At 34.3% G+C, this 17,508-nt stretch overlaps 1 protein-coding gene across 6 annotated transcripts in view; it reads left to right on the top strand.

Moving 5' to 3' along the window:
* The window catches only part of MAP4K5 (mitogen-activated protein kinase kinase kinase kinase 5), a 107,893-nt gene that overhangs the window by 75,540 nt on the left and 14,845 nt on the right, over nucleotides 1–17,508 (top strand). For 4 of the 6 annotated variants that reach the window (XM_078053657.1, XM_078053654.1, XM_078053655.1 and 1 more), the window contains 12 exons: nucleotides 2,525–2,583; nucleotides 3,585–3,652; nucleotides 4,913–4,955; nucleotides 5,587–5,797; nucleotides 6,683–6,780; nucleotides 6,974–7,015; nucleotides 7,872–7,956; nucleotides 11,167–11,246; nucleotides 11,543–11,603; nucleotides 14,463–14,577; nucleotides 14,945–15,003; nucleotides 17,105–17,208. In XM_078053657.1, coding sequence (XP_077909783.1) covers nucleotides 2,525–2,583; nucleotides 3,585–3,652; nucleotides 4,913–4,955; nucleotides 5,587–5,797; nucleotides 6,683–6,780; nucleotides 6,974–7,015; nucleotides 7,872–7,956; nucleotides 11,167–11,246; nucleotides 11,543–11,603; nucleotides 14,463–14,577; nucleotides 14,945–15,003; nucleotides 17,105–17,208 — 1,025 coding nt within the window. The remainder of the gene's footprint in view (nucleotides 1–2,524; nucleotides 2,584–3,584; nucleotides 3,653–4,912; nucleotides 4,956–5,586; nucleotides 5,798–6,682; nucleotides 6,781–6,973; nucleotides 7,016–7,871; nucleotides 7,957–11,166; nucleotides 11,247–11,542; nucleotides 11,604–14,462; nucleotides 14,578–14,944; nucleotides 15,004–17,104; nucleotides 17,209–17,508) is intronic. The other 2 variants (XM_078053659.1, XM_078053656.1) reach the window with 1 other exon arrangement.

Raw genomic sequence — 17,508 nt, 5'->3', positions numbered from 1 at the left:
GAGAGACTATGGATTCTGAAAAACAAACTGAGGGTTCTAGAGGGGAGGGGGGTGGGGGGATGGGTTAGCCTGGTGATGGGTATTAAAGAGGGCACGTTCTGCGTGGAGCACTGGTGTTATACGCAAACAATGAATCATGGAACACTACATCAAAAACTAATGATGTAATGTGTGGTGATTAACATAACATAAAAAAGAAAAAGTTAATTAACTGGTATGTCAGCTTGATCCTTTTAAAGCTAATGTCAGGTTTTACCAGAGTATTCAGCAAGCTCTTTCCTCTGGTTAGAAACTCAGCTATCTTTCCTGGCACTGTGATCACCAGAATCTACATTTAGCTCACAGCACTCTGTTAGCTTTTGGTGACACACTTTGTACAGTCTTGCTTTTTTTTTTTTTTGCTCATGGGCAGTTTAGTATTCATCCAAAGACAAAGAGATCTCTTGGCATATTTCTAGAGTTCCTTCGTGTAGCTTTCTTATTTCTGGCACTCTGCCCTTCAAATTCCCACCACCTAAGCAGCCCCAATCTCCAGTCTTTGTTTCCTGCACCCGGTAAGACTGTTACTCTCTCTTCGGATTCCACTTTCCTGTGCCCTAGTTTGGAAAGTGCCTCCAGGTGGAAAGCTAGAGTGAATGTGGATCTTACCACTGTGTATTCCCTTCTCTCAAGGATGACAGCGTTGTGGGGTCTGTTAGCCACTACCCCAAAATAATTACTTCATATCGTTTGTACACACATTGGTGTTACATGTATGTAGATGTTTAAAGCAGAAGGGTAAGTCCAATTCCTATTACTTCATTATGGCTAGAACCTACATCATCTTACAGAAATAAAAGAGTATGTATAATAGAAGACCTCCCCGTCTTTGGATTTTCGTAGGCCAAAGATGCACCCCCGAAGGTACTGTCAGTATTTCCTTTAAAACAAAACAATTTGAGGTCCCATCTACCACATAAAACAATGATATTGGAGGCTCTAGCATGTCTGTGCCATAAGTTATGGCTGCAGTAATTTTAGAATGGTCATAAGGAATTTGATTTTTTTAAGGAGTACTTATGTTTTAAAACATCTTAAATGTTTATGAAACTCATTTTTTCTTGGAATTTCTTGTAAGTCTTGAAATTTGCTTGATCTATAATTCTTATTGTTAAAGATAATAATGACATTTTCTCTTTCTTTTCTACACCTGCTTGCCTGCCAGTATTTCTAGTTGTGACAAAAAAAAAAACTTTAGTTCATCTCTGTCTCAAATGAGTTGAAGTAGTGAATTAGAGTAGTGGTTTTTGAGTTAAGATATTTTTTAAATTATGTTAAGAAATAAGTCATTAATAAGTGAGAGCTTTTTATTTTAGGTTATTTTTGAAAAGTTGATAGTGTTTTATGAACTGTCTTTCAATCTTATTGAAAATTTTTATGACAATGTTTTTGTTTAATGAATTATATAAGAACTTCATTACTTTACACATTTTGTTTTAGGGATAAGAACAACTGGATCCTTTTTGAAAATGATTTTTTAAATTTTTTTTTTTTTTGCCAAGATTGTATTGGGTATCTTGCATCTTTATGATGCAAATATGAATTTTTTGGTTTGTTTGTTTTTTAATCACATTAAATTTTATGATCTTAAATTTCTGTGTACTTTATGGGGCACCTGGGTGGCTCAGTCGGTTAAGTGTTCAACTGATCTCAGCTCAGGTCTTGAACTCAGGGTCATGAGTTCAAGCCCCATGTTGGGCTCCATCCTACTTAAAAAAAAAAATCCCCTCGGGGCGCCTGGGTGGCTCAGTTGGTTAAGCGACTGCCTTCGGCTCAGGTCATGATCCTGGAGTCCCTGGATCGAGTCCCACATTGGGCTCCCTGCTCGGCAGGGAGTCTGCTTCTCCCTCTGACCCTCCCCCCTCTCATGTGCTCTCTCTCATTCTCTCTCTCTCAAATAAATAAATAAAATCTTTAAAAAAAAAAAAAAAAAATCCCCTCAAATCAACTGTGAAGTAGATAATAAGCCATCCTTTTCTCTGTTTTAGAATATTTCACATAAGAGAAGTTTGAGCAGGCCAAGTGAAATACACATTGAACAAAATATATTAAATTTCCAAATACTATTATAACATTTAATTTAAATACTGTTTGTTCTTTTTAGATAATTACAGGTAGTTTGGGGAGGTTCATCCCCTCCATAAAGTTATAGCCTTAGAACAGAGTGTGCAGCCTAGACAGAAAATCCTTAAAGTGTTTTTTCTTAGTCAAGTGGATACTTTGATTAATTTTTTGAAATCTTTTATACACAAAAAGTGCTGCTTAATTTCCTGACTCCAGTGGAGAATTAAGTAGAGTTGTTAGGAAGATCCAAATTGTTACCTTCTTTTGGTAAATATAAAAAAAGGTGTACTCTTGCAGTAAAAAATCTTGTCTTTTCTTCTTCCTTTTCCCTTTCCCTCTCCCCAGTACATAAGCTTCTTGTTACATTTCTGAGATTAACCCTTTAGATAGAGTTTGTGAATATCTGTTACATATTTTGCAGTTGACAAATTACAGTTCGAACCTCCTCTGAGAAAAGAAACAGAAGCACGGGATGAAATGGTAGGAATTACTACTTTTGAAGTACTTTACAAATTAAAATTTGAGAAAACTTAGGAATACTTTGACTAAGGAACAAAGTTATATACTCTTCTAAGCAATAATTTTGATACTGCATTTCACACATTAAAGTTTGAAAAAGCTTATAGTTAGGTACATTTTGACTAGGGTATAATGTGTAATAGACCATTTTAACCATTCATTTTGACGCTTCTGAGTCTTTGGAAGGATTTACATGAAGTTATTAAATATATGAATTTGATGTTCAGCTTAAAGCTCTCAGGATATTTTTTCTTACCAACTCTTTAGGTTTAGAGTTTATGTTTGCATTACCTTACTGGTTTTAATATTTATTTGTTAATACAGCTTTTTTTTTAACCATTGCTCTTATTTTGAGGTTACTATTTCATTAAACCTTTCCTTATCTAAAAGGAAATAAGTAATAGAGCAAGATATTATTAGAGTTGCCTAGATGTTATCTTAATATATTTACTTTATTTTTCAGCTTTGGCAAAGTATAATTTTTATAGGAATTGTCTTCTGTTAATGGATCTCTTCATTCTTAACATTTGGCAGTAATGCTCTTCTTACTGTATATATTGATATATAATTCTCAATTTCCATGCCATTGGGAAAAAATAGCACCAGTAAGTTCACGATAGCTTAATAATATGATGTTTAGCTTTCCACACTAATGGATTAGTGACGCAGATAATTCAGAGTTACGTTTTTCTGTTTTATTTGGAATATAATAGCAATGGAAAAGAGGGCTTGTCATTTGAAACTGTATTTAGTATGTTTATGGAACTTCTTATGTATAAGTCAACTGATAATGAATCATTGACCTAAATATGTCAAATGACAGCAAATCTAGCTGGAGATTTAAAAATTGATTGAAAGCCAAGATGATTAACAATCATGACACTGAATATTTTCTTGAATCAAATAAGATGATTAATATCTGTTATAAGGAAACATTTTAAACTATTTTTTCACCTTCACAGGGAGTGTCATCAGATCCAAACTTTTTGTTACAGTGGAATCCTTTTGTTGATGGTGCAAATACTGGGAAGTAAGTTGTTTTTTAACTTAATAACTATATTTTACTTGATTATATAAGAACAGTATTGGGAGGGAGTGGTTTATTCTAACAAGTTTCAATTTTCATTCTTAGAGAAGTTGTGCTATGCCTTTTATCAGAGTAAAGCTTCTGACTTTTTAATTACCAAAAGGCATCATGTGTTAATCGTTAAGTTTTCTTGAGTTTTCTTCTTTAAGTCAGAACTTAGTATGTGTAATGTTAATTTACTGAAGGATGAGTTACATAATGTCATGGGAAGAAATACTATAGGAGGAGTTGAAAAGCTCCAATTCCATCTCTCCAGTATAGTTTCTTCATCTTCTAGACCTGTCTTCCCTCATCAGTTAAGTTGCAGGGCCAGCCTAAATGTTTCAAGCCTGTTTGTGCATTGCAGTGCTTCGAGTGGTCTTTGGAAGTACAGATTTCTGGATCCTCCACATTCAGCTTATAGATCTGGGGTTGGCAAACTATGGCCTATAAGACACATCTGACCCACTGCATATTTTTTGTACAGTCCACAAACTAGAATGGTATTTAGAATTTTTTAATAGTTGAAAAAAAATCCAAAGAACAGTGATATTTTGTTACATATGAAAATTATATGAACATTTCAGTGTCCATAAACATTTGTTGGAACACAGCCATGCTTTCACATTATAACGTGAAAAAAGCTATGGCTTTTATTTTTTTTTTAATATGGCTTTTCTTTTTTTAATATGGCTTTTATAACATGAAAAAAGCTATGGCTGCTTTCACATTATAACAAAAGAGTTAAGTAGTTGTGGCCACTGTATAGACTAAAGCCTGTAATATTTACTATCTGGTCCTTTACAGAAAGTAAAGGTGATGCAGATGTTACTGATCTGCGGATCCCACTTGGGGCAGCTAAAGGGTTTGACGATACAGCCACTTGAATCTATGATTCACAATGGCTTCCAGCTCTATAATTCTGAATCTGTTTTTTACTACTATGTTTAATTCATTTTTATTACATGCTAAATATGCAAAGCAAAACCGTAAAGTTAAAAAGACTTTGTATTTATTTTATAAAAATCTATTTTATAGTCTACTAATACAGTTTGACACAGTGAGGTCTTAAGTCTTCTATAGGTTGTACAAATACTCTTCAGCATGATCTAATTGTCTTTTATATCCCCTGAATATAAACAGATTTTAATGCACATTTAATGGAGTCTCTGTTTTATGTTATCATTTACCACCATCTGAATTGCATGTTTCTCTTTGTGTTAGATCAACCTCAAAACGCGCAATACCACCTCCCCTACCTCCTAAGGTGAGCTGCTTAAAATTTTTGAATAAATCCTTTTTTAAGTAATATAGTAATTAAATTTAAAAAATGATTTTATTGAATTTGTTCAAAATTCTCTTAAATATATTTAGATAAATATAGTTTCCTTTAAGAGGAGATTACAAAGATGTAAAATATATATTAAAAAAGACTTCATGAGAAATACAATATTTGGATAGCTATAAGAAAAAGGTAAAAATCAGTTATACTCATTTGAGAGAAAATTGCATGGAGAGGAAATAAGAGTTCATCATTTATAATCCTCATTTACTACTATAATTTGCTATTTCAGTGGAGTCATACTTCATTAAGTCTTTGCTTGTTTCTACTTATTAAATACTTTGTGAATTGTTTATATAATTTTATCAGTTAAAATTATATCAGTTTTGACTTAGGGATGATTAAAAAAAATCACATGGCAAGTTCTTAGTTGTGTTGGGACAGTAATTCAACTCTTGTTTACTTTGCTTACTTAGCGCAGTGATTGAATTATATAGAAGAAAGGAAGAAAAGACATATCCCCTTTCCCCTCAAGTCTTTGATGCATAATGATAATGGAGTGTTTCTGTTTTATATCCAAATTTATTAAAGCACTTTTGTGTCTTATTATTACTAGCCAAGGATAAACAGCTACCCTGAAGACAACCTCCTAGATGAAGAAAAGTCATCAACTATAAAACGTTGTCCTGATTCAGAGAACAGAGCTCCCCAGTTTCTCAGAAGACAGAGTAGCCCAAGTTGTGGTCCTGTAGCTGAGACTTCCTCTATTGGTATGGCTAGCAGTATCAGCAGTCCTCGAGTGCATACAGCTAGATACTGTGATCTGGGTAAATAAATCAAAGTGAAAACTGGAAAGAAAGCCATTTTCATATTTTAAAGGATGTCTTCAGTCAATCTTATAACTGTTTAAAGCTTTCTGAAGTTATTTTAAAATTCCACATGGATGGGCTATACATAGATTCAGTCCAGTTCAATCCTAATTTGATCCCTTACTAAATATGATAGGGTCTTAGAATGATGAATGGATGTTCCTACCCTCCAGAAGCTCAGGATTTATAGCAGAAGGTACACCCATGTACCCATAACATTAGACAAGACAGCTTATTTAAGTGTCTCATACAATAATCATATGTAATAAAGATGAGAGGTGTTTAGGAAGATAAGGATAGGGAATAGAGGGGGTGGGCCCTTACAGAGTATTAAAGGACTTGGTTGGAAAAAAAAAAAAAAGGACTTGGTTGAGTTTTCATTAGGGGGAGCCAGTGCTGACAGGCATTCCTGATGAGCAAGAAGGAATAAACAAATGTATTGAACCATGAAAATCTGGATTGTATTGTAAGTATAGTCTAGTATGAGAGAAGTGTGAGCTTTTGAAAGATATATAATGGGAGATAGGACTAGAAAGGTAGATTGAAGTCCACTTATGAAAGGCCTTGAATATCAGCATAGCATTCATAGAGCATTTCTTTTTCTCACAATATGGAAAGACATTTGGTGTTTTCATGAATTAAGCCCACTGCTAACTATGCAGTGCTACCTCTGTAGAATCTAGAGAAAGACCAAAGATACTTTCACTTGTCTGCCAGTAGAGAATATTTCCCAGTAAAGGATCACCCAAATGGTATACAAGTACTGGGGGAAAGGGAAAATTATTTTTCATGGAAAGTACTTATTTGTATGTTCATTCGGCTTTTAATCATGATTCTTTTTAGGAAATGGTGATGGTATTTCAAAACTGATTAGTGAAAATACAGAAGGATCAGCACAAGCACCACAGTTACCACGGAAAAAGGACAAGCGAGATTTCCCGGTAGGTATAACAGGCGTTTGGTGATTAGTTGTAACTATTACCATGTTCATCGTATAAGAGGCTGTCTCTGTATTGGTGGGCAGGGGGGCATAGTCTGTTTAAGTCAGTAATTTGAATAACTGAAATTCCAAATGTATAGGGTTTTTTTAAGGCTTAAGAGATCTTAAAGCATTAAAAATTATTTTTCCCACAGAAACCAGCCATCAATGGCCTTCCACCCACCCCAAAAGTGCTGGTAAGGAATATTTCTATGTAAACCACTTGCCAATTTCCATCTCTTTAGACACATCAGCAGATTTTTTATTTGCTGTCAAGTATCTTGAGCTAATTCCCAAAATACAAAGTCATTAAAGGCATTTTGATATACCATGGATCAGATCATATACCCTAATTTGAGTGAGTTGGTTAGAATTCAGAGAGTTTCACTTTTTGTAAATATGGCAGTTGGATTCTCAGATTAGCCTTCAAAGGCCAATTTAACTTTAATGTGGTATCAGTAGTACTGTGTTCTCTTCATAATATGAATTAAATACCTTTCTACCCCTGAAGCCATTTTCATATTGAACTATACACAATGAAAAGGAATAGGGAAGCTTATGTTAATACTTGTTCTGTGGCTCTTTAAGGTGGTTCAGCCAATCATATGAATGGGATGCTTTATAAATTATACCTTCTTATTCAGTAAAAGTCTAATATGTAACGTAACTATTAGTCTTTTTGTCTTTTTCACTATTACAGAGTTATACTGCAATTATAATCACTGTGATACTGCTCAGAAATATCATCCACTCTTTCACATTCTTAAATATTAGTCCTAAAGATAAGTGGTGACTTAAAATTCCTAAAATGTATCACTGATATATGTAGATGTTTGATAAATTTGATATTTTTGCCCTGAAATAGCGGATTACACAAGGGAAGAATAGGAGAAAGAGTTAAATGATATCAAAATAGGAATTTTGTTTTGTAATGAGACCATAAACATATGCAATAAGAGTCAGTTTAGCATTTTGTAAAAATCTTAGCTATTTTCTAAGACTATATAAAATTATCTAATCAAATAAGTCAATATTTCTTTCTTTATAAATAAGATGGGAGCATGTTTTTCCAAAGTTTTTGATGGCTGCCCTTTGAAAATTAATTGTGCAACATCCTGGATACATCCTGATACAAAAGGTAAAATTTCTGAACTTTTATGTACATCTCTAATAAAATACTTGTTCTGGGAAAGTATCTTTATGGTCAGTGAACTGAGGTTGTTTACTTTAAAAATATGACTTTAGAGACTAAATAGGGCAGGTACCTGCAACAACCTAAATAGAGTTTTGGTGTAAGGTATTAGAATTTAGAGTATACAGGAAATGTTCTGATTAGAGGAGACTGAGTAGTCATCACAAGTGATTACAACCATGATTAGGGATTTTCTTTTCTATAAAAGGACACTACTGGGACAATTGATAATCTCAATCAGTAAAATCGTTAGATTAGATAATAGTATTGTTTCAATGTTAATTTCCTGATTTTGATCATTGTACTATGGTTATGTAAGACCTTTCTTTTTTTTTTTTTTTTTTTTTTTTTTTAAGAGATGCACACTGAAATAGGAATAAAGGGACATTGTGTTTGTAACTTAAATAGTTCGGAAAACAAAAAAATGTGTATATGGAAGGTGAAAAAAGGATAAAGCAAAAGTAGTAAATGTTAATATTTGTGGAATCTGTGTGAAGGAGGATATTCAGAAATTCTTTGTACTCTTAAAACTTTTCTGTAAATCTGAAATGACAGCAAAATAACAAACTTTATTTTTAAAAATTTATACTGTATATTTTTAAAGTGAGAAAGCCTAATACATAGAGGTAAAAATTTGGCATCAAATAGATCTGGGTTTGAATTCCTGCTCTGTCATTATTATATGACTTTGGAAAGATACTTAAAACCTCTGGTTCTCAGTGTGATCATTTATAACATAAGTACTCTTTTTTTTTTTTTTTTAAGATTTATTTATTTATTTTAGAGAGAGAAAGCGAGTGGGGTGAGGGGTAGGTGGAGAGGGAGAGAGAATCCTTAAGCAGACTTGGGCTGAGCACGGAGCCGGACGTGGGGCTCCATCCCAGGACCCTGAGATTGTGACTTGAATCGAAGGCAGACCCTTAACCGACTGAGCCATCCAGGTGCCCCTAACATAAGTACTATTAATACCCACCTTGTTGCAAGGAAGGAAAAAGCCTACCTACCTGAGTGTCTGGCAATTAGCAAAAAGAGGTTAGGCAGTAAAGGGTGTTCAGGAAATGTTTGTTTCCACTTTAACACAGTAATAAAGACAAATCATATAATTATCTGTTTTAAATGCTACTATTAGGAAGTATAACAGAAAAAAATATTTTTATCAGTAAGGAAATGGGTTTTTTTTGTCTTTGTAACTTTTGATATAATTTCAGACTTACAGAAAAGTTAGAAAAATAATGCAAGAAACTCCTTTATACTCAGAATCATCAGTTGTTTCTATTATCTGCCTATATGTGCATTTTTTTCTGAATTACTTGAGAGTGCTTCCTTATACTTCATTTTGTATTTCCTATAGGAACAAGAATTGTCTCTTACATATCCATGGTACAATTGTGAAGATCAGGAAATTTATCATTGATGTAATCCACAGTCCATATTTATTTATTTTTTTAATTGAAGTATAACTGACATCACCATCCATATAGAAATTATTAATTGCTTCAATAATATTCTTTATTGTCTCCCCCTTCCTTTTTTCCCCAACCCAACAATATCCAATTCAAAATCACATGTTTCATTTAGCTACCGCATCTCTTTAATCTCCTCTGGTCTGGAACAGTTCCTCAACCTTTTTGTATCTCTCTAGATCTTGACATTTTTGAGGCTATTTATTTTGTAGAATGTCCCTTAATTTGGGTTTGTCTGATGAGTCCTCATGCTGAGATTAGGTAATGTGGTTTTGGTGGGAGTATGAAAGAAGTGTTACTGTGCTCTTCTCGGCGCATCCTATCAGAAGGCACGTTCTATGAGCTTGTCCAAGTACCAGTGATACTAACATTGATCAGCTGGTTAAGGTGGTATTCACTAGCTTTCTCCACTGTCAAGTTACTTTTTTTGTTTGTAATTAATTAGTAATTACTTAATTTCCTAAGGTGATTAATAAGTAGTATGGAATACATTGAGACTATATTAAATATCCTCTTGTTCATTAGACTTTCACCAACTGGTTTTAGCATTTATTGATAGTCCATTGACAATCCATTGACATCTACAGACAATTTCCCTTCTTTCCCATTTATTTATGTACATGTATTAGTTTAAGCTTATGAATTATTTTTTATTCAGTGAGATATGATCTATTATTAATTTTAGCACTTAAATTGTCCCAGAATTTTTGAGCAGTGCGAGTTCCTATGTTCTTTTATTTAGCATTTGGTCACTTCGTTACTTTCTGGCACAGCAGGATTTCTAGGCACATCTTACGCTTTCCTTGCCCCAGAATTGGAATCCGTCTTTTCCAAGCAGCCCTGGTTCTTTTTAGTGGAAGGTAGTATTTAGGAACCAAGATCTGGACGCTATGTGTGCTTATCGCTTCTGGTGTGTCATGATTTATAATTTCTTTTTAATTTATAGTTTCCTTCTTCCAAGAGTATTTGAGATATCTGGCAAAAATATATAGCTGTAATGAAAAATTTTAAGACATGATAGTTATGTTGAAAGGAAGGATTATATAAGTTAAGTAAGATAAAGCCAAGGGACGCCTGGGTGGCTCAGCTGGTTAAGTGGCTGCCTTAGGCTCAGGTCATGATCCCAGCCTCCTGGGATTGAGTCCAGCATTGGGCTCCTTGCTCAGTGGGGAGCCTACTTCTCTCTCTGCCTGCTGCCCTCCCCCCCACTTGTGCACACTATCTCTCTGACAAATAAATAAAATCTTTAAAAAAAAGAGAGAGAGAGATAAAGCCAGAGTGAATGAGTAACAGAGAATATATCTGCTTTTAAAAAATGAGATCAGAATTGGAGAAAGAGGTAAAGAAGATGGCATGAATTTTAGAAAATAATTTTTCTTTGGCTGTGGCTATCTAATTCTCAATACCATTAAAGGGATACCTGGGTGGTTCAGTCTGTTAAGTGTCCGACTCTTGATTTTGGCTCAGGGCATGATCTCAGGGTCTTGGGATCGAGCCCATCGTTGGGCTCTGCGCTCAGTGTGAAGTCTGCTGGAGATTCTTTCTCTCCATCTGCCCCTCTTCCCACTCGTGCACTCTCTAAATAAATAAATAAAATCTTTTTAAAAAAAAAACCATTAAAATACAAAGACATTTTATTGAATTATTTCAGAAAATTATAGTAAATTCTGGTGATTTATTTCAACTATTTTAGATCAGTACATCATTTTTGGAACTGAAGATGGTATTTACACATTGAATCTCAATGAGCTACATGAGGCAACGATGGAACAGGTAACTTAGGACTTTTAACTCAAGAAATTAGTTTGAGTATATTGAATAAAAGAAATCTTTTAATTTTAAATTTTTATGGGCCTCAGTTTTAATTATTATGATTTAAATATTTAAGGAGGTGAAATTGTACTCTTTTCATGTTCATGTTACAGGATTTTTTTCCCTGTAAAGTTTTGGTAATTTACTAAAAGATAGAAAATAGTTATTTTTATGCTATTTCAGACTGTTGGGATTTGGAAGTTAAAGCATAAGGGAATGAAAATTGGAGAATTTTAATTACCTTTTTTTCTTTATAGTTATTTCCACGGAAATGTACTTGGCTCTATGTTATCAATAATACTTTAATGTCATTATCAGGTATGTATATAACAAAACTAATATGAAAAGTAAACCATAGACAAGGAGAGATACACAATTTTTTAATTGAAGTATAGTTGACACAAGAGAAATGTAATTTTAATATACAGTATTTTTAAATGTTATTTGTTACTTTGGGTAACTATAGTGTAGTAACTTTGAGACTTGTAGATGTTTTCTCCCAACTTAGAATGGAAAGAAACCTTGAGAAAGGACCTGTGTTTGGTGAAGGTAGCACTTCCCAAACCTGCCCAGGACCTAAACACCTGAGGACTATCACAGTGATTGTCACCTGAGGCCGTCCACTTCTGCTCAGACTCCTTCCCCGTCAACTATCCCAGCACCATTGGCCTTCCATGGAGAATTAACAGTTGAAGGGAAAGTATCAGAGGATATAGCTGCTTCTTTTCTGTGATCTTGAACAAGTCACCCTCTCTCAGCCTCAGTTTCCTTAACTGTAAAATGAGGATGATGGAAACAATACCAGCCTTATGAGGCTGCGGTGAGGATTAAATGAGATGATCTCGAGCACTTAGCTTACACAGTGAAGGCTTACACGGGTGTTTGCTGACAGCATTCATGTTGTTATGGACCAGATGGTATAACCATTTTAGACTGATGTTTTAAACTCTTATAAACAAGTTCATTCCAGAGCAGTCTCTTCTAATTGTGGTTTTGTGTTTTTCTTTTTGGTTGTTGTTGGGAGGCAGGGTAGGTGGTATTTTGGGCTTTTTTTTTTTTTTTTCCCCCGATTCTTACCTACCAAAACCTATTTTCTTACATTTTAGATTTAAGTGACTACCTAGAGGTTTGCTGCTTACTTTCATTCTGATAGTAGAGTAGAAGATAGTTAATTATCTCTCTCTGTCTCTTAATAATCCTAATGCTATCAACTATTAAATTAGCATTCACCCCTCTCTCTGCTTAAAATAATTAATTATTTTAGTATTTCTTAAATTTTTTTCATTTCTTCTCTATATGTGAGTGTTATATCCCAGCTCTTATTTACTGTACTGTCAGGCTTTTTGGTACCTTTCCGCTACTTATGCTTTAAAGCATCAGTACTGATACACAGCCTTACTGATAGGTGGATCATTATGAATTGTGGCCTAATTTAAGAAATGTCATTTTTATAATTTTAACTGGGTGTGTATAACTTGAACTCTTCTACTAACCATTGCCTAATAGAGATTCTTCAGAAATTTGTATATATGAGCTGATGACAGTGTTTACAAAGAACATATTATTTGTGCATAAATGACTTCTAAAGAGCTGGGGTCCTTGAAAAAGTACTGAATCATTTTGATTTTAATTATGCGTCCCCCAATTTTTTTTTGTTTACCAAAATAATAATATATGCTATTATAAAAATAAATTTAAACCCAATTGTGTTTAACAATTCTGATTTGCATACATGTAAAATCACTTTCCTCTTACTCTCTTACTGCTCATTCCTGCCTTTGGATATAAGCTTAAAAACCACACAGAATACATTTTATATATTTTTAAAATAACTATAGGAAAACAGGGAAAAGTTAGCCTATAAATTAGTTATTTCCATATTCTAGTTAATATGACCCATAAAACTGAATGCAGGTAAGTGGCAGAGCTCAATAGGCGAAGACATTTATTCTGCCTGAGGGTCTGCGTTTGTGTGGACGTGCACACATACATATACATGTGTATTTAGCTGCCTTGCTAGCTAATATAGGGGGGAATGGAGAGAGGTAGGGTGTGGTATGGTGTTAGGCAGAATGTTTTCATTCTAAGAAAATACGGGGAATTTTGTTGAGGATAAGACTCAATACTGTATCATAAGACTATTTCATACACAGTTGACCCTTGAATAATGCAGAGGTTAGGGTTGCTGACTCCCAGAGCACTTGAAAATCCCTATAACTTACGACTCTCCAAAAACTTAAGTACTAATAGCCTACTGTTGACTGGAAGCCTTATCAATAACATAAACAGTTGATTACCACATTTTTATATGTTAAATGTTTTATATACTATATTCTTACAATAAAGTAAGCTAGAGAAAAGAATTTAAGAAAATCATAAAGAAAATACATTAACAGTACTGTTGTATTGTACTTATTTTTTAGAAAGTTCACATATAAGCAGACCCACAGAGTTCAAACTCATGTTCAGGGGTCAACTGTATATTTATGTTTTCTAATAGTAAAATGATAAATACTTGTTCTGTGTTGTTATGGTACTATAGCGTGTATAATAAGGAATCAGTAGATGTTTCCCTTATCTCCCCCTGCTTAACACACCTGTGGTTTTGATTATATGGAAATTGTAGCCCCATTATCCTGGTATTATGGCATATAATATTAGTTTGCTTTGCTTTTCTTAGTATTTTAATCTGTTATATTTAAGACTTCATTCACAATTTTAAACCAAGGTAATTTGATAAATTCTTGATAAATGGGTCTATCCCAGAAAGATAATATAATACAGTTTTACAGAATTTCCTGTGTTATACTAAAATATTCACATGTGCATCATTATAACTCAGTCCCCTGTACAACAGTGTTTAACCGTTTTTTCTTTCTGTGCTGGCTTCATTAAGGCTTATATATATTCTGCCCAGATCACCTGTTAATTAAAATATACCTAATTCCTATATTAGGAAACATAATTATCTACTTTCTTAAAACTCTGTTATCTTTCAAAATGTATTAACTGGGTTTTTGTTTTTTGTTTTTTCATATGTTTTTCTATTTTACTTGGCTCTTTGCACATTTCTGGACTCCTTTATTTTAGAAGGTAATTATGTTTTCTTTTGCTTGAAAATTCTTGTTTTTCTGCTGTGAAAGATTCTAATAAAAATATCATGTTTTTCTTTTATAGGAAAAACCTTTCAACTCTACTCTCATAACCTTATAGCTTTGTTTGAACAAGCCAAAAAACCAGGATTAGCTGCCCATATTCAAACTCATAGGTTTCCAGACCGCATACTACCAAGGTACAAAATATTTTAATTCTTTTGGGAGTGAGGGGCATTAATATCTATTTTTAAAATAACCAGTTTTCCTTGCCCACTAAAAAACTTCCTTTGTTTTAATTCTGAAAGGTAGTTTACACTAAAGTGCACTTTATATAGAATTCAAAAGATCAGTGTTTCCTTAGCTTGACTGTCCAGGAGAACCACCTATAGAAGTTTTATAAATATAGATTCCCAGGCCCTGTCTCAGTCCTAGAGAATCAGGTAGTTTGGGGGTCAGAGTTTACGACTGGTTTTGTAAAGCTCCTTGACTGGCTTCGGTGTAGCCAGGTCACAAATCATTGGGAGCCACTGCAGTAGAGTACGTTTACCTTGTCCTATGTTTCAGAAAGTTCGCTTTAACAACAAAGATTCCTGACACAAAAGGCTGCCACAAATGTTGCATAGGTGAGTAAACGCTGTTTCTCAAACTGGATGATTAGAAGTTTGAACATTCTTAAAATTCTTTAAGACTATGGAGAGTCTTATAGTATCAAATAGGAAGGAAGGTAGGCTTTATATTTGTTTTTAATAAGTAGTTAAGGGGCCACTGAAGCACAAGAGTGTGTGGCAGGACATGGCATAAAAATGGTTGGAGATAACCAGTCCTAATGCTTTCTCAGAGCGTAGTGTCCCTAGAGTTTTTTAACCATACTCCCTGAGGCTGTATCTCTGCTAAGATTACCATTAATTTAACATTTGCATTTATATAGCCATTACAGCTTAGTGCTTTACGAACATTATCATAGGAGTTTAGCTAACTATGAAGTTAGAGGGAACAGTCCACACAAGACCACCCTCTTCTGACACCAATTGCAAGTTTGGGGGGTTTCCAAAACCACCCTCATGTTAAAAAATTCTCTAGAAGACTCAGAACTCACTGAAAGTGGTTATACTCATAGTTACGATTTATTACAGGGAAGGGATAGAAATTAAAATCAGCCAAGAGAAGACGGGCATAGGGCAGAGTCTGGGAATAGCACCAAACATAGAGCTTCTGCTGTTCTCTCCCCGTGGAGTAATGGACAGTGTTACTTTTCTGGCAGTGGTGTGTGACAATACACATGGAGCAGTGCCATCCAGGGAGCATACTCTCAGTACGCAGAGTTTTTATTAGGGCTCCCCTCACAGAGGCTTGATTGTCCACATGGCTGATCTCAATATCCAGTCCCTCTGAAGGTCATTTGATACTGCATGACCCAAAGCCTGTATCCCAAATCACATTGCTGGGTTTTTGTCATGACTGTCCTTCCCCTAAGAATGTCCAGTGTTGCAAGCCCCCACTTGAAATCATATTGTTAGACTATTCAGTGACCCAAGGCCCCAGGCAAACAGAAGACACTCCTATCAAACATGACATTCCTGAGGCTTAGAGATTACCTCCCAAAAGGGGGGACAAAGGCCAGACTTCTTTTGGAGCAACGTTAAATTTTTTACTATATAATTATTTTACCTCATTTAACCCTCAATCAACCCCATGATATTTGTTATGTTGCTAGTAAGAAACAGAACCTGGGATCAGACCCAGTCCATGACTTCAGATCCTGGGCTCTTAACTTCCCGTTTAATTTTATTTGTTGAAGCAATAAGCTTACTCATTGATCTTCATGCTACATGGTTTCTTAGTTATAAACAAATTTCATAAGCATTTTTCCAGGGAGAATCAGGTCCATATCTGTTAATCAGATTCCCAAGATCTGTGACTCAAGAAAGGTCTTAGAAGCTTACAATCTTAAGATAAAACTCATAAATATATTAAGATACAGCTTATTTGCAAATAACTACTCTTATAATCAATATATATAATTGTTGATGGGAGTCAAACTGGGGAGAAGGAAAGACCAATTAGGATTTTTTTGTAGATTTGAGTCAAGAAAGTTACATCTTTAGTAAAATGTAAAATAGTTATTTTCATCTTGCCTTAAGTAAACTACTATACCAAAGATGAAATCATAGATTTCAGTTGCTTCCTAGACTTTCTGTTTCAGTTAGTTTACTTAAAAAACAGCTCTTTAGGTTTCATTCTAGGTGTTTTAGTGCTTAAAATACTGTCCCTTGTAGAAGGTTTTTAGGTGTTTTAGTGCTTAAAATATTGTCCCTTGTAGCAGGTTCCTATGTTTAACAGCCTAGTCTATTGAAGATGTTTAGAAGTAATTGTATATAATTCAAAATTGAGATAAGAAAGTGAAAAGGAAAGGGTAACAAAGCCAAAAGAAAAAACATCATTTTTCTTTACTTATTCTTATCATCCTCGTGAATAGAAACAATCATTTTTCTTTATCAGCTAAATAATCACTTCAGATAGTTTCTTCCATCCATATTTTGGTATCAATGGCAAGCCACATTTCATTGTTTTTCCGATATATCAGCACTGCCTTTATAAAGAAAGTGAGTTAGCTCTTAAATGAGCATAACTCAGTTGTTGCTTTTAATGAACTAAACTAATTATGTTTTCGTATCAAGGTGTTCAGTGTTTTGGTTGTGTCTGTTTTGCTTTGTTTCTTTCCAGTCAGAAACCCTTACACAGGACATAAATACCTCTGTGGAGCTTTACAGTCTGGAATTGTTTTACTTCAGTGGTATGAGCCAATGCAGAAATTCATGTTGATAAAGGTATGTATTACTTTGTTTATAGTTTTCTTCTTTAGAAAACCCTAGTGTATAACTGAAGCTAAAATTATATGATCTCAGGGTGCCTGGGTGGCTCATTCGGTTGAGTATCAGACTCTTGATTTTGGCTCAGGTCATGATCTCAGGGTCTTGAGATGAAGCCCCATGTCGGGCACCGCGCTGAACATAGAGCCTGCATAAGATTCTCTCTCCCTCTCTGCCTGCCCCTCCCCCCCCAAAATAAAAATAAAATGCTTAAAATTATATGATCTCAATGCTACTATGCTACTCTGCACATTTACA

The sequence above is a fragment of the Halichoerus grypus genome, chromosome 8, assembly GCF_964656455.1.
Source record: "Halichoerus grypus chromosome 8, mHalGry1.hap1.1, whole genome shotgun sequence".
NCBI lineage: Eukaryota > Metazoa > Chordata > Mammalia > Carnivora > Phocidae > Halichoerus > Halichoerus grypus.
The sequence above is the reverse complement of the archived record's forward strand: the minus strand, read 5'-3'. Positions and strand labels throughout refer to the sequence as shown.